The following is an 18,468-nucleotide window of genomic DNA, read 5'->3' on the forward strand; positions in this document are numbered from 1 at the left end:
TAATAGCTTGTGAATATGTAACAGGATCCGTATATATCTCACTATATATCAAAATAAGATTCTTGCAGTTATATCACATAGTCATCCGGAATAGCAGATCTCCTTTCTTTTTTAGATCTTCTTAATGTTACTCCTCTGTGATTCTTCTACAATCTTTTCATTGGTGACAATCTCATTATGGAGTTGTTGATCATTCAATTATTTTTTGTTGTTATACGGTTCAACAACTGAAGGAACAATTATTTCCTTATAAGTTATGGGTAAAGAGATTTGTATCCTAACTTCTGGAATGATTAAATTCTTATTTTTATCGCTCCCACTGATTTCACCATTCTCAATGAATCTGACATTACCGGTTTCAATAATTATCGTACTATGTTTATGATAGTAAAACTTATACCCTTTAGATTACTTAACATCCACAACATTATGGGTAATGAGGAATTACTTAACATACTCCTAACCAATTTCATAAGAGTACAATTACGCCTTACAGCTACACGCTTTTGCTGTGGCATGTATAGCAAAGTGTATTGAGCATAAATGCCATATATTTCAAGGAGTTTAACAAACGGTTAGAGTATTAACCCGTTTCATCATACTTTTCATAATATTCACTACCTCTATATGACCTTATGATTTTCACTTTTCTATCTAATTGTTTTTCAACCTCACTTATGTATACTTCAAGAGTACCCACTACTTGAGATTTTTCATACAACAAATAGATATATCCATAATGTGAAAAATCAACTATAAAGACGATAAAATACTTTTCTCCTCCAAAAGATGGAACATCAGAAGGTTTACAAATGTCTGTATGAATAATTTTAAGAAGCTATGTACTTATTGTAGCTCATTTCTTTGTGTATTTAGTTTATTTACCCTTAATACAATCCACACACACACTAAAATCAATAAAGTTTAGATTCAGAAGAATCACATCCTTTACTAATTTTCCTAACATTTCACTAAATATTGACCTAGTCTTTTATGCCACAAGAAAGATAAATTTTCTATTAATTGAGTTATGCTTAATTCTAACATTATGATGCAAGATCAAAAAGTTTTTTTTAATAAATAAATCATCAAGTTTGAATTTATAGAAATCATCAACAATAATACCATAACTCACAAATTATAATTTCTTGAATAAATATTATTACCAAATTTAAATGAAAAACCATTAACATAAAGTTTTCAAATAAAATCAAACTATGGGAAATTGAATAAACATAAAAAATTTAAAATAATTTAAATAAAATTCACTGTCTAACATTAAACATAGTGTCACAATGGTTTCAACAAAACTTTTTCCCAATTATCATAAATAAGAAATTCTTATTTGAATTTGTGGTTTAGGCCATAAAAAATTCTTGCATCCGTTAGAAACATAAACATTACTACTTAAATCAACTTATCATATATTAGAAAGAATTTCAATAAATAATTCGAAATATATGAGTCAAAAACTTACCATTCTTTTTCGAATCATTCTTCATATTTCATATAATCTTTCTAAAAGTGTTCAATACATTAATAACACTTTTTCATTATTACATTAATTTCTTTTAGTAGATTGACTTAAATCTTTTAATTTTGGGTGTTGCTCACTTAATGCCTTTTTCAGGTTTATTCCCAAAACTTATTTATAACTTCTTGAGTCATCAGATGAACATAATGATTACCTTGCTACTTAAGTTTTGTCTCCTCCTAAATTAATATAATGGTCAATTAAATCACTTTTCACTTGTCTTAATAATGTTAATTCTCTAAATGACCCATACTGAATAGACAAGAAATTGAGAATAAATTGAATAAGAAAATTCTCATTCACAATCATCCATAAGGTTCTCAATTTTGCAACAACATTAGTCATCTAAAAATACATTCATATATGGTACGAGTATTAACAAAAATGCATAGTAGTTATATCAACTAATAATTTTCATTTTAGATATTTATCTACAATACGAAAACATTCTTATAATCAAATATTCCTTAGCACTATTACTATGAGGAACAATTATTCGCATAACTATAATGCTTAATCTGTTCGATCTCTCCCAAGCTTTATGAAAAATCTTTTGTTCCTCACTGTTTTTCTCAGTAATAACAGTAGGTTTCTCAATTTAAAATGCTAAATTTCAATTTAACATACCTAAATTTTGAACTCAACTTACTCATTTCATTATGAGAAGTTAGTCCTATTGAGAATCAGAACAGATGTAGCATGCACATTAAGAGATATAATAAAACAAAGATAAAATGCTCACAACAATAATGCTTTGAGTTAACAACACGTTTACATATAACTTAAAAATATAAATACAATGTATAACTATAGTGCCCCTTTGAGTGGTAACTATAAAATACTAATTATGATGCTTACATGTATTTATATGTATACCTTTATTGGTGATGCATTATTTAATTAAACAAATAAGTTACCTTTGGATATCCTATATTTACCTAATTAAAAAAATACATACAACCCTTTAATTTTTTATTTAATCACTTGAAAATCAATTCCCCTTGAGGAATTATTTCTCATAATTAAATAAAGTCAATATTCATGAATATCACACAAAATTATAAGCATCATAATTCATGAAATATTGCAATTATGTTTACTACTAAAATTAATATTCATCAACCATTATGGTTAGGCCACTTTGGTAGCTACCAACCTTTACATAATATGAATATTAAATTAGATAGTAACTAATTTATGATTAATTAGGTCTAATACAAAAATTAATATTCATCAATCATTATAATTGGGCCACTTTGGTAGCTACCAATCTTCACATAATATGAATATTAAATTAAAAAGAGATTAATTCATCATTAAGTTATATTTACTACTAAAATTAATATTCATCTACCATTATGGTTAGGCCACTTTGGTAGATACTAACCCTCACATAATATGAATATTAAATTAGCTAGTAACTAATTAATTATTAATTTACCCATTTAACATTATACACACATACTCATAATTGTCGATTGAAGTTTAAGCAACTTCGATCTCAAAAACTTAATAGTCCGAAATTTCATAGAAAATATCTCTTTATTTTATATACATAATAAAACATATTATTTTATTTTCGGACTTAAAAGATCATAATTGAATCAATCTAAAATTAATTCTCCATCATATATGTATGTTTGAGTATAAAACAATAATTCATTATGTCTAACAAAAATTAAATTAAATTAAATGTCTAAACTCACACATTATTCTAGAAAAAATAAATACACATACTTGATGTATTTAATAATTTATTAATTTTTTAAATAATACTAAGAATAATAATGAGTCTTTGTAATCTGTTGACAGCTAAGTGTTTCTTTAAAACAATAATAGGACAAATGCTATTGTTTTTTAATTCCATATTCTTTGTTAGTCATGCATGAAAATCAGTAACACATATAAGTTGTTTGCCACACATTATACATATATTTGTATTATTACACATATGTAAACTATATGTATTAGTAATCAAATCTCATAATTCAATTTTGGCACGAAAAACAAGGTACCCAAACCCACAAACCACACGGATTGATCTAAACATACGATTTGAAAAGAACACATTATACAATCATTTAATTTTAAATTTATACATATTATTTATGCAACTTTAATGAAAAATAATGAGTTCCTAAACCATAAGCTCTGATACCATATGTAAACTATAATTTATTCATGTGAAGCCATTCAATCACAAATAAACATGAACCCTAAAATCTTTGAACTTCATTATTTTCACATTACTATAATGCATAAATAAAGTAGTTAGATATAAATACCTCGATCTGTAATTGTAAACATCTTGTTAAGATCAAATCCAACTTCTAGATCCTTTAACCATGAACTAATCTGCAACTCTGATCAACAGGCAAAGGTGGAAACTGGTTTATCTCTTTTGGCCTTTTGCACATATAAAACTTTTACGTGTTGTATCATTAATCGTACATAATTGATAGAGTATATGCACTTTTATAAAGGCAGAGAGAGGACCAGTTTTCCTTTTAGTAACATAATTCTACTTTCCATCAAAATAAGAAATAAGAAAGGAAAACACTTCTACAATAAGTAATTACCAAAAAGGTAATTATAAGTTGACCATAAAATATAATATTAATCTGATACCTATTTACTTAACCATTAATTAATGAAATATATCACATTTCCAAAATATGTGAACCACAATTAAATAAATAATCTTACAAATCTACCCTGCGCTATAGTAACCAATGCAATCACAATAATATCACTTGTCTTCTATGGGATGAATGTAAGCCTAGCTTGTTTTGCTCTAGTTTTAATGAACTAGCTAGCTCTAAAACAATAAAATAGTTCTAAGATAACTAAGTTTACATAGGCATAAGATTTTATTTATTTTTCCAAACAAATAATTATACACGCATACAAATGTTTTTATGAAAACTTAAATCCTTAACTTTGCATTTTGAAAATTAGAGAAAATAGCATAGCCATTGATTGAGCGACATGTTATTTCCTTAAAAAAGCTATTTCCTTTTGAGTCTGAATTGTATGTACTTTATTTTTAGCTAGTCTGGGATTTTAATACATTTTGCTAATAACAATTACAATTACAGGCCAACCATATATTTGAGAATTTATGCCAAAATGTCATGCATGCATTACCCATGGCTGTGATGCATCTTTTGAACAATTATCTAAAACACTACCTTTTTGGAACAAGTATTCTGTAACAGCGGTCCAAAACCACACAATAGATAACATTTAGACATATTTAACATGGTTTTTTTTTTTTTTTTTTTTTTTTTTTTTTTTTTTTTTTTTTTTTCAGCTGCAAATTTTGTACTATAGTATTATTCCAAGAGTTTTTCGTTAATAACATGTATCTTATTAAGAGAAGACACTCTAGAGGATCAGAGTTTGGCATAGACTACAAATGTAAACAAGTAAAAAGAAACACAACGCAACACACATACCTGATAGCTGGTGGAAACTCTATGCTAGAGCTGAAATTCTTCATTTCCTTGATGTACCTCCTCCAGTGGAAAAGTCTACAAAACCATGAACGAATATGGGCTCACCAAATTTAGCTTCTTCGCCTGCTCTTTTTCGTCCTCTGTTTCTTTTGGTTCCTTCCAAAGGTGCTGACATGTAACATTTCTGATTGTTGCCATTTTTCATTTTCTGAAATTTTTCATTTTTCGGGCGGACAGTCCCGAGTGGGACCCGCTGTCGGAATCGTTGTGTACGGGGATTTTATTTTGTGTCCATTGCATACCATACATGATTATTCGTTGTGTGCTATTTTATATGGTTTGTGTGCATATATATGTATAATTGTGGTGAAATAATTAAAAGGAAAAAGATATTTTTAATGTAGTGAACCCCACCAGTACTATTTTTGGTGGTCAAGAGGCATTGTTTGGCCTCATTCTCTTCTCCCTCACTCGGCATTCTATCTCTCTCTTATTTTCACTTCATTTTTCTTTTTCTTCTTGGAAGCAAACTTCAATCTCAAATTTCTTTCTCACCTTTTGGAGTTTTTGGATGCTGTTTGCGGCAAATTGAAGAGCGCGTCAAGATCTACGGTTTGATAGGAGCAATTCCTTATTTAGTGCACTTGGGAATTCTGAAAATTCTAGGGATTTTTTTGGGGTTTTTCATCATTTTAATGATAGGGGTATCTAATTCCCAATTTCCTGTTCCTTTGTGAATTTTTTTTTTTAATATTTGTTGTCAAGCATGTTCAATTTGAGTTGATTGTCTTGAAAATGATATTCTTGTTGTAGATGAAACCTATGATTATGTGTCTTAATTAAATTGAATAAAAAACATGTCTAAATATTAATTTTCATGATATGGTGTTTAATATCTTGCTAGAAATTGCTATGTGGAAGCATGTTAAATTGTGTAATAGAAATTCTTTTATTTTCATAGTAATGTCAAAATATGTGACATGCATTCATAGCATTGGGCATGGAAAAAGGGTAAAATTATTTGAAGTAAAAGGGGGTTTTGGGGCAAAGTTTTGGTTAAAGTGATTTAATGAAAAAACCCGGTCGCCGCGGAGTTACCAAAGGGCCGTGGTGTTAATATAACCTAGAGGGAACTAGGGAAATTACTCTAACGTGGTTGAGCTATCTGGGCCCCAAATGACAACGCGGAGGTACCAAGGGTCAGTGATAGTAGCCAAACATTCTCTCGTGTCGCTGCAGAGTCACCAAAGGACAGGTTATGCTAACAATTTGAAAAGTGGAGAATGGAAGTGATTTTGAAAATGGGGAGCGGCATAACATGGTATTACATTTCATGGCACGGCATCGTTTGTTTTGAACTTAAAGTTGATGTTGTATTTTCCCCCGACATAGCATGATCCCGTTCTCTATTGTTCTATTCAATATTTGGATTCACGGGGTTATAAGAGGTGTGTCTTAGGCACCACCTACTGAGCAATTTGCTCACCCCTTTATTTTTAACATTTTTCAGGATACGGAAAAGAAGTAGCGGACGACAATTTACCTCAACCTTAGCTTGGAATAAGAAAAAGTCTCTTTTTGCTATCTTTTGTATTTGGGCCTAATTTTGTGAAGTGTTGACTCAAAATGTATTGTTTTACAACATATGGAGTATTTAGATTCATTTTGTGTATGGCCATTAGGGAAATGTAATTAAGTTTAACTACACTTAATCCTTTAGTGTATTTTTTTTTTATATATAACGTGTTGTGATTCATGTTAACAATGTGGTTGATGTTATTATATTAGGTGTTGAAATGTATTTAAATATGCACATGAGCATGGTGGTATTGGGTGATTGGTTATCAAAGTTGGTGTATCTTGGTTTCCTTCGGAGGCATTTTGAGTTTGGATAACCCAACCAGTCGATGTGAAATCCATACGTCGACCGAATGACCTGAACCAGTCGACGTGAATTTCCCACACGTCGACCGGTATCTTGACAGTGTGTTTTTCTATCGTGCACGTCACTAACCAGTCGACGTATAGCCTCCCACACGTCTACCGGTATCTCCTATTTTTGGGCAGTGAGCACTATCACTGTGCATGACCCAAATCAATTGACATGAAATGTATATACATCGGCCGGTTCTTGTGTAGTACATGTTTGTGGCTTATTTTCCTATTTTGCCCTTAACCACTCACTTAAGTGTATTGTCACACATTATAAGGCCAATAATATACAATAATTATATTTTAACCATAGAAAAGACTATATTGCCTTATATCTTACCTTATTTATTATGTGACACGAGTAAATGACTATTTTACCCTTGGAGTCTCAAAACATTAGAATTGTGACAAATGACCATCTTGTCCTTATTAGACTTAAATATTTAATTTGACGTGAAAGTACCGTATTAGTCTTGGATGATTCTGGGTCAGGTAAGGACCCGTTTAATGATCCGGATCCAGTAGATTTGGGTCGTTACATGACAAACCATTCATGATACCTTGCGACAAGAGTGTGCCCAATGATCAACCCAACTACTAACCCACCGCCATAGCCCATGCATATCACAATCCAATCACTTTTATCAATTGCAAGCCATGAATGATCACTATCTTGTTTGAAGTTCGAAAGTAGTGGTGGTGGTAGCAACGTGTCTGAGTTGTCACATTTGTTCAGCAAAGGGTCTCCACACAATCCCAAATTCCCCTCATAGGAATTGTTTGGAAGTGTATTGAATTGCCTCCCTCGTGGAATCGGCCCTTTGAGATGATTAAAAGAGACATTGAAGAATTCAAGGATCATGAGCTGGGTTAGTTGCTGAGGTATCTCTCCTGAGAGCTTGTTTTGAGAAAGGTCCAACGATTCAATCTCTGTTAGATTCCCCAACGAAGATGGAATTTGACCAATGAGATTGTTGTTGGAAAGGTTTAGCATGTGAAGACTCTTAAGAATCCCAATAGATTCTGGAATCTCTCATTCAAATTAGTTACTTGAGAGATCAATGGCAGTGAAGATATTTAGGATATACAAGTACACTATTCCACACCTTTGTTGGTTAGTGTCAATGCGTAAGTACTGTTATTGTTAACAAATTTGGCTGCACTCCTAATATCTGTTGATTCATTAACATCAATAGTTCTCATGGCTGTTAAGGTATGGAAGTAATCGGAAGGTAACTTACCAGTGAAACCATTGTGAGAGATGTCAAGAATGTGCAATTTGGAGAAAGCCAAACTAGAGTTAGGGTTCCATATTGCACCATGGAATCTATTGAATCGCAAAATCAGAACCTTCAATTCTGGAAGTGTTCCAAGCCAAAAGGGAAAAATGTCATCGATCTGATTGTTTCCAAGATCAAGACTCTCTAGAAGTGAACAATTGACCAACGAATTTGGCACTGGCCCTTGCCATTGGTTTTGACTCAAGTTGATCATACTCAGCTTGGTTCCATTCTTGTATGTTTGAGGAATGGGGCCATGTAATTTATTGTTTTGAAGATTCAATAACTCCAAAGAATCAGCAAAATTGCCCAAACATTGGGGAATGATGCCACTCAGATTATTATAAGATAAATCCAGGACATGAAGAGAACTCGCATTGCAGATCAATAGTGGAATCTCCCCAGTCAATTTATTGTTTGCGACATTGTAAATGCTGATGAATGATGGTGGGACAAGGAGTGATCCTTGCAGCATGTTAGAACTAAGGTCTAAAAGCCATAGCCTGTTCCATGGAAGGACTAATGGATGATGTTGGTGAAAGGCGCCAATTTTTTTTTTTGGTAAGTAATAATGTATTAGAAAGTATTCAAAAAGGGAAACGCATCTCAAAAACTATACAAAGTCCAAAGGGAACCAAGGAGCCCAAAAAATCGACTTTCTCCTTTAAAGATTTACAATTTCTCCCCATTACCCAACAGAAAAGAGAGCTAATAGTAAGAAAATTTAAAGCCCCAATAGAAGATTCCTTTCCATCTCCGGTCCCTCCAATTCATAGATAATTTAAAATGAGTTACATGTAGGGGTGTAAGTTGGGCGGGTTCAACGTGGCCCAACCCGAACCCAGCCCGAAATTTTCAGGTTGGGTTTTTAATTTTACTAATTCCGGTTTTGATTGGGTTGGAAGTTTTCAGCTCGAGCCCATTTTGGGTTGAAACCTTTCTAACCCGAGCTTAACCCAAACTCGATTTTCATATATTATACAATTTTTGTTTAATTTTAAATTTCAGATTAAATCCTAACCTTCTATTTTATCCATCAACGGTTGTGCTTGATACATCTCTTAACCTAAAACTCTCTAACCCATTTGTCTCTTTCATTCCACTGGGAATCTACCGCCGTCAACGACTCTCTCCGCTAGGGGTGGCAATTCATGTTGGCGAGTCACGTTCGTATCGTGTCAGAGCATAGGTATTATGTTATATGGGTCGACACGAATACAACACGATCATTATTCGTGTCAAGAAATCCTGATATGAACACAACACTATTATTACACGGATAACATGACACAACACATGTAACTCATTTAATAAATGGATCAAAACTTAACACGATATGACAAGGTACGTTTAAGTCATTTTTGACACGAACACGACATGTTTATTCAACACATTTGGCTAAACGAGTCATTTTTAATACGAATACGACACCTTTAGTTAAACGGGTTGTAAACAAAATAGAGAGAAAGATAGTAGCTATAGCTATAGGCATGATTGGTATGCTTGGTATGCCCATATATACCCAATATCCTCGAACATTATCCCCCACCCGAATTTGTAACGCCTTCGTTGCCAAGGGCAGATCTAGAAATTGTTAATGGGGTGGGCTAGCACTAGTAATATTTTTTTTTTTTTGGTGGGTTAATACTAGAAATAATAAAAAAAATTTGGCCGGGCAGAAAATAGTAATGAATTTTTTTTTTTTTTTTTTTTTTTTGGGTGGGGGGATGATATATAGACTGATACCAACTATAACGTGTCGGATGCTTGCTTTTTGACTCAAAATCTTAAGTTGTTGGGTTATGCTACATATCCACTCATATGCAGTGTTGGTAAAGGTGCACCTAGGCTCCAGACGCAACACTTGCGCCTTTAATATGGAAATATGAATATACTTTAATAGTAATCTAATTTTTCAATTGTGCACCCTCGTTTCACTCAGGCACGCGTCTCACCTTGTGCCTGCCCAACGCCTAGGCTCCAAAGGACCTCTAGCACATAGTGCGCCTTAGGCTTTTGATAGCATTGCTCATATATATTCAATATTCTCCCCATCTGGATCGGGCGTGGGACAAGAACCTTGAACACCTACCTGAATTCGCGACTCTCAATTGGCCGTCAAGAAACAAGCCTATTACCATACCCAAGATCCTCAAAACAACCACATCAATGGAACAGGAACATCACGTAATGCTTGAGGGCTCTAATTGTAGCTCTTGTTGGTAGTCTATTTCCCTTTTTTTTCTTTTTAAATCCTCTAAGCATCCGCATTCATCTAGTGAATACATTATTTCTTAGCTGCCAACCGAAAGTCCTGAATTCCATGGATGGTAGGCATACAACTGAAAGTCCTGAATTCCTCTGAATACTTTAGTGGAACTAAAGCAGAAATATTCTTGCTTAAGCTTTTTGAGAGAGAGGATAATGTGGAACCCAGTAAAAACATATTGGGACAGCGAGGAGCCATGGCGTGCATTATATGGTTGAATCTAAGATGTTCATGTGGTTTAGATGCTGAAATTGGGGTTATCATCTAATGCATCTGCTAAAAAACTTTAGATGTTGCTACCCACATCTACAGACCATAGCAAGGGGGGCAACATGACGCTTAGGTAGGACTGAAAAGTCAAACTCCTTGTTTATTGAATTTTCTTTTCCTTAGAAGAAGCAAACTACATTGTATTGTGTTTTATAAACTTTGTATCAACTTATTTTTGCAATGTACTGGTTCTTACTTATGTGACACACCTTGCCATTAATTCCTTTACCCAGATGAGTGAAAAGAATATGTTTCATCCTCTATTTTACATTATGCCTTGCTTGCGTTCCAGAGCAGCCCAAATGTCTTTTTGGGCGAAATTACCCTCTCAACGCCATATAATTGATTAAAAGTAGTTGAAAAGAAGAGTATTAATTGGTGTTTACCAACCTTTTTCTGACCAACGATGCTATAGAGTCTCTAGGGGAACAATACAATTGGCTAACATGAGAAATTATTGCACACCCCTGACAATAAAAAGGTAAGAGGTCTTTTTGTTTTGAAAAATAACTGAGTATATCCGGTTACTTTTTTTTTTTTTTTTTTTTTTGGTTGGGAGTGCTTTGAGCACATGTATCGGTCCTACAACATACACACCATTCAACTTAGGAGTACGATTTGAAAGCGAGACCTCAAGGATTTACCTCTTGAATTCCTGCTAACACCGATACGCCCTTAGAGGCAACATTTCTGGTTACTTGAGGGGGATTTTATATAAAAATAATAATAATAAAAGAAAAAAAATTCAAATAGAGATTTATTGCTAGTCTTTGCTCAGCCTTTTGATTATTCTGAATCCAATTGAATTTTTTTTTTTTCTTTCCTTCTCTCTTTACCAAAATTAAAATTAAAAAATCCAATAACAATTACTAGCCGACCGCTCAAGAATTTATGCCAAAATATTATACATGCATATCTTAAAGGCATATATACTTTTGAACAAATATCTAAAAACAATACTTTTGACTGTGTCCAACTGAACTAACCACACATGCAAACAAGTGAAGAAGAAATACAACACAACATATAAAAGATATAGTGAAGACAAACCTAGGCCTGATAGCAGCTGGTGGAAACTCCATGCTAGATCTGCAATTATTTTCTTGATGTCACCATGAAGATGAGCTCATCAAATTTAGCTTTTTCGCCCGCTCTTCTTCTTCCTTCTTTGATTCTTTTGGTTTCTTCCGAAGGTATCGACAAACCATTCATGATACCTTGTGGTCTGAGTGTGTCCAATGATGAACCCGACCACTAACCCACCGCCATAGCCCATGCATATCACAATCCAATCACTTTTATCAATTCCAAACCAGGAATGATCATCATCTTGGTTGAAGTTCGAAGGTTGTGGTGGTGGCAGTGATGCCTCTGAATTGCCACATTTCTTTGGCAAAGGGTCTCCACACAATCCTAAATTCCCCTCATATGAACTGCTTTCAAATGTATTAAATTGGCTCACTCGTGGTATAGCTCCTGTGAGATGGTTAGTAGAGACATTGAAGAATTCAAGGAACGCGAGTTGGGTTAGCTGCTGGGGAATCTCTCCCGTAAGCTTATTTTGAGAAATGTCTAATGATTCAAGCTGCATTAGATTCCCCAAAGATGATGGAATGTGACCAATGAGATTGTTGTCTAGAAGGGGGAGCATGTGAAGACCCTTAAGAATCCCAATAGAATCGGAAATCTATCATTCAAATCGGTTACTTGAGAGATCAATGGCAGTGAAGCTGTTTGGGATATACAAATACACTGTTAGCACACCTTTGTTTGTCAGTGTGATCGTGTAAGTACTGTAATTCTCATAAACATCCCTCTCTCTCCAGAGAGATTTCGATTGATTGACATCAATAGTTTTCATGGCTGTCCATGTGTGGAAATAACGGGAAGGTAACTGACCAGTGAAACCATTGTGAGAGAGGTCAAGAATCTGCAATTTGGGGAAAGCAAAACTGGAGTTGGGGTTTAATATTGAACCATGGAATCTATTGAATCGCAAAATGAGAACCTTCAATTCAGGAAGTGTTTCAAGCCAAGAGGGAAATATATCGTTGATGTTATTGTTCCCAAGATCAAGACTTTCTTGAAGTGAACAATTGACCAACGATTTTGGCACTGTCCCTCGCAATTGGTTTTGACTCAAGTTGATCATCCTCAGTTGGGTTCTATTCTTGAATGTTCGAGGAATGGGACCATGTAATTTATTGTTTCGAAGATTCAATAAATACAGATTAGAAAAATTGCCCAAGCATTGGGGAATGGTATCACTAAATTTGTTATAAGATAAATCCAGGACACCAAGAAAAATTGCATTGCATATCAATAGTGGAATCTTCCCGGCCAGTTTGTTGTTTACGACATTATAAACCCATGTGGATGGTGGTGGAACGGGGAGTGATCCTTCCAGCATGTTAGAACTAAGGTCTAAAATGGATAGTCGATCCCAAGGAAGGACTAAAGGAGGAGGTTGGTGAAAGCCGGTTATAAAGTTTTAAGAAAGGTCAAGGGTGTCTAGAGTTTGTGTACTCATGTTCCATATCCATGTAGGCAGGGGCCTTTGGATACGGTTGTTGCTGAGGTTTAAGTACAACTGGTCTTGAGTTTTCAAGAAATTTAGGAACTCAGTTAAGTTGCATGAGTTCAAATTAAGGGACTCAAACTTGGGAAGCGTAGCATTGATGAAACTAGTTGGGAGCAATGTTAATTGGTTACCTGAGAGCTCAAGAGTAGTAAGATTTTTCAGAGTAAGAAACACATCTAGCTCCACTGTTAGGTTATTACCATCAAGATAAATAACTTGCAGATTCACAAGTTGAGAGATTGACTCGTGAATTGGGCCATGCAACAAATTAAAAGAAAGTCGAAGATTTTGGAGTTGTGTAAAATTACCAAAGGAAGAAGGTATCTGACCTGTAAAATTGTTGAAAGAAAAGTCCAAATATAGCAGTTGCGTAAAATTACCAAACCAAGTCGGTATTGACCCTGAAAAATTGCATCTTTCCAACTCCAAATAATTCAAGGATTCAAGGAGTCCCATTGAATTTGGCAGTTCTCCAAAAAAGTTGCTTCTGAAAAGGTCCAAATATTGCAGTTGTGAAAAATTACCAAACCAGGACGGGATTGGCCATGAGAAATTGCATCCTGCCATCTCCAAATGATTCAAGGATTTAAGATGTCTTATTGAATTTGGTAATTCTCCAAAAAAGTTGCTTATGGAAAGGTCCAAATATTGCAGTTGTGTAAGATTACCAATCCAAGACGGGATTGGCCCTGAGAAATTGCATCCTGCCATCTCCAAATGATTCAAGGATTTAAGTTGTCCGATTGAATTTGGCAATTCTCCAAAAAAAAGTTGCTTCTGGAAAGGTCCAAATATTGCAGTTGTGTAAGATTACCAATCCAAGACGGGATTGGCCCTGAGAAATTGCATCCTGCCATCTCCAAATGATTCAAGGATTTAAGTTGTCCGATTGAATTTGGCAATTCTCCAAAAAAAAGTTGCTTCTGGAAAGGTCCAAATATTGCAGTTGTGTAAGATTACCAATCCAAGATGGGATTGGCCCTGAGAAATTGCATTATGCCATCTCCAAATGATTCAAGGATTTAAGTTATCCCATTGAATTTAGCAGTTCTCCAAAAAAGGTGTTTCTGGAAATGTCCAAATATTGCAGTTGTGAAAAATTACCAAACCAAGACGGGATTGGCCCTGAGAAATTGCATCTTGACATCTCCAAACGATTCAAGGATTTAAGTTGTCCCATTGAATTTGGGAGTTCTCCAAAAAAGTTACTTCCGGAAAGGCTCAAATAAAGGAGTTGTGCAAGGTTACCAATTGAAGCTGACAGTATTGAACCTGAAAAGGTGCATCCTGAGATGTCCAATTCATTCAACGAGTAGAGATTTCCAATTGAATTTGGCAGCTCTCCAGAAAAGTTTGTGCTCCCCAGCTCCAATTTCTTGAGTGGACTCCTCATGTGGAATTCAGGCAAGTACACGTTGAGATCTGGATTATTTTGCACGCTGAGAAACTGTAGGTTTGGTAACTTAAAAATGCCTGGTGGAAATTCACCTTGTAATTCACAACTTTGTAGAAACAGAGAAGTTAAAGATGAAAAATTAGCCAAATTGTGAGTTACTGTAGAAGACATGTTCACCCCACTGAGGTAAAGTTCTTTTAAACCCGTCACATTTTGAACTAAGCTTGTTAGACCAGGCTTAAGGAGCTCCGTTGAATTTCTTGAGAGATCAAGAAAAGTTAATTTGGTTAAACTTGAAATTTCCAATGGGTTTTGACCAGCAAATATGGAAAATGAGAGATTGAGATAAGTTAACCTCGAAAGAAGTCCAATGGCAGAAGGGATTTGAGATTCATTGAAGTAATTGTCAGCAAGGTTGAGTGTCTGAAGGTGAACAAGGCGGAAGAGGGTGCTGCTGGAGTTGATAAAACCAGACAGAAAGCTGCTACTGAGGTCAAGACCAATCTCAAGTGACACCGTCCCATGAGCAGCAATCACTGATGCTGGTATTCCACGATGCAACCTTTGGATAAGCTGAATCATCCACAAATATTCCTGCAGACTTTATAATAGAAAGGCTTTGATTGAAGTGAATCAAAGCAAAGCTGTCATCATAGTGGCAGAGTGGGTTTTGTTGGTGCAGAGAAGGGTAAGAGTGAACAAGCATGAAGTAATGAGATGTAGTGATGATGAGCAGGAAGAAGAGCAAGTAGTGCAAGAATAATATTGGTGAACAAGCCCCCATTCTCAATTATATGATATATAAAATTCTCTTTCTTTGGCACTTATATAAGTATATATGATAATCAAGAGGTGGTGTTTATATACAGAATAATAACAAAATGATATTTATATCCTACGTAATCTTGTCGAGTCAAGTCAAGTGGAGAGATATTAATTGAAATAACAAAGACTGGCAATTCTTTGTATTCGACAGAAGCACACATAGTCGTCAAGTCTCCCCTCTTAATTAAGTATTAGAACTTAAAACTACTACGTTTTTTTTCCACAAGGGACATCTTCCTCTAAATTTCCACTTCGCTACTTTCTGCCAAGAGATAATCACCACACTTGAAACACAAAAGATATTATTGGGCTAGATATGGTGTATACTAATTGATGTAAACGTGGGTTTTGGGATTAGAATAAAAATTCCACCCCACTACAATTGTACACTAATTATTTTATTATATTTTATCAAAAATAATACTAGTAATTATTTTAAGCTCTGAAATAATGGGGTTTCAAAAAATGACATTAGACCCCAAAAAAGTTTTGGATCTCACATTTTACTTGTTTTTCTTTTGTTTTTTTAGAAAAATAGATTAACAGAATTCTCCATGTACTCCAAACTTCATAATTAGTTTCACTCCATTTTATAGGATTAATTGTATTATTTTTTATTTTATTTAAAATATCCAAGTGTTGCACTTCTCTAACCCACCATGTTATCATCCCTAAAATGGAGGTCAATAAACGCACTAAAATAAATGTGTGTGTATGTTAGTAATTTACCAAACATGCATAGCGGTATTAAATTAGCGGCACGTATTATACTTTAAAATCCCATGTTGCCCATTTTCAAACCAATTTTCTTCACTCTCGAGCCCTTTCTTTCCATTATAGAACTCATGTAAGCATTTCATTGAACATTTAGAATGCACAAGTGTATGGGCCTATGCCAAAATATAAATCACCCCACATTTTTTTTATCACAATACCACTCGAATCATCCAAGCATGCAAAGCTTCCAATCATTAAGTTCAAATCAAGCCAAATCACACTTAAATCCAAGAAAAATGCAAATACATTAAGGCTCCGTTTGTTTGGATATAAAATATTTTCAGAAAATATTTTTTTATTTTCTGGTGTTTAGTTGTCGTAAAATATTTACGAAAAAAAATATATTAAAATTTAATAAAAATAATTTATTCATCTATTTTCGACAAGTTATTTTACATGTCCCACACGATGGACTCTACCTGAACCTCAACGTAGACCTTTGCCAAACACCGACAAAGTAAAAATAAAAGAATATTTCATCTGAAAAAGAAAAATATTTTTCAAAAAGAATATTTTATATCAAAACTAACGGAGCCTAATTCATATATGAATTTTATTATTATTATTATTATTATTTGGAAGAGTAAATCAATTAATTGATAAGAAGAAAAAAATATGTATAAAAATTGGCCCAAACATAAGGCCCAACCCATGATTCTTCAAAGATGTAATGGTATCCGGGTCATACGTTTCTCCTTTATATATATACACACACACACACATTTAATGATGATTTACACATGCCATATATGTATAATTTTCAAAAGTTCAAATACACACCCATAATATTGATTATAAAATTTGATTTTGATAATATTAAATACTTAATCATTTTTATTTATTTATTTATTTTGTCCTTAAAGAATTAGTACTGAACATGGAGAAGACTCATGTTACCCACTATATTAAAATTAAAGACATTATTTTACTTTCTTTCATCTTCAAATCCAGTTTACATCTACAAAAAAATCGACATTATAAATGGGGCAAGTTGATCCAACACCATATGATAATTTTATTTTATTTTATTTTATTTATTACAAGATAAGAAAGGTTAAAGTTAGATTAGTAGATTTAGAGACTCAAAATTTGACACTCCAAAGTCTACTAACCCACTGAGCTATCGAGCATCTGCCTTTTCTTATATATAGGAATAACAAAAGGCAAATTGTGACAATATTGCATGTAATTCAATTCTGAAATGCAAAAGTAATTTTTATTTTTCTTAAAGTGAATTAAAGCACTATCATTTAATGTAAAACAATGTTAAATATCTGGTTTGCTTCCATATTCAAAGAGAAATGAGGCTTGTTTCTCATCTCCTCAAGAATAGTGCTACTATGTTGGAGAAAATTGTGATACAATGGAACTATAATTGTTCGCCACGGAGCAGTCACCACGAAGAGCTTGAGATCATTAGGGAAGTATTAGTACTAAATATGGAGATGAGTATCTTTGTCTCTCAGATTTGCATATTTTACGTGCTGAATTAGACTTAAACGATATCGAAGATATTATCTTACACTCTTTTATCTTCAAAATTGGTGTCCATCGACAAGAAGTAATCATCAGAAATCGGCGAATCATAGAACCACAGTTACGTGATAGTAATGACAAAGGTTTTTTATTTTTTCTAATTATTATTATTTTTAATGTAGTATTCTTATTATGTTTTTTAAACTATATATCTCAATCAGGCCAAACCAAATTATAGAGAAAACATACCTCCATGTTCCATATGATGAGTCTGAGTTTTGCAGGAAAAGAGAGGGAAATGAGGCTTGCTTCTCGTATCATCAAGAATGCTACCATGTCGAAGAAAATTGAGATACAAGGCCTAGACCGCCCAGCTATATGAGCGCATAACCGATGATGAACCAATTTAGAGTTTAATAAGTTTGTCTCATAAAATGAAAATGTCAAGCCTGCCCATATTTTAAAAACTGTTGATTTATTGAATTTGATTTGACAATTTCTCGAGTATTTATAAGACCACATAAATAAATAACTATGCTAGAAAAGTGATACATTCAAATAAATCAAAAGTAAACTTTATTTTATAGATTATTAATCAATTATAGTAGGAGATTGTTGATTTACATTTAAGTTTAAATCTTAAAAATTAATGTGTGAGTAAAAGTCATTC

General features: G+C 33.6%; 3 protein-coding genes across 3 annotated transcripts; all 3 read right to left on the reverse strand.

Annotated features, from left to right (window-relative positions):
• Positions 1-7,459: 7,459 nt before the first annotated feature.
• On the reverse strand, positions 7,460-8,679 carry LOC132309478 (receptor like protein 27-like). Its single transcript, XM_059807783.1, has 2 exons — positions 8,031-8,679; positions 7,460-7,947 (listed from the first exon to the last, which is right to left on the reverse strand). Exons 1-2 carry the CDS (start codon positions 8,677-8,679, stop codon positions 7,460-7,462), a joined length of 1,137 nt encoding a protein of 378 aa, XP_059663766.1.
• Positions 8,680-11,878: 3,199 nt separating this feature from the next.
• On the reverse strand, positions 11,879-12,334 carry LOC132309479 (receptor-like protein 9DC3). The gene has a single exon (XM_059807784.1). It carries the CDS (start codon positions 12,332-12,334, stop codon positions 11,879-11,881), a length of 456 nt encoding a protein of 151 aa, XP_059663767.1.
• Positions 12,335-13,244: 910 nt separating this feature from the next.
• LOC132309481 (receptor-like protein 7) lies at positions 13,245-15,302 on the reverse strand. Its single transcript, XM_059807785.1, has 3 exons — positions 14,429-15,302; positions 13,456-13,653; positions 13,245-13,333 (listed from the first exon to the last, which is right to left on the reverse strand). Exons 1-3 carry the CDS (start codon positions 15,300-15,302, stop codon positions 13,245-13,247), a joined length of 1,161 nt encoding a protein of 386 aa, XP_059663768.1.
• Between the last annotated feature and the right edge of the window lie 3,166 nt (positions 15,303-18,468).

This window comes from Cornus florida, unplaced genomic scaffold (assembly GCF_030987335.1).
Source record: "Cornus florida cultivar Cherokee Brave unplaced genomic scaffold, ASM3098733v1 CherokeeBrave_3.0.0_Hap2_Chr05, whole genome shotgun sequence".
Lineage (NCBI taxonomy): Eukaryota > Viridiplantae > Streptophyta > Magnoliopsida > Cornales > Cornaceae > Cornus > Cornus florida.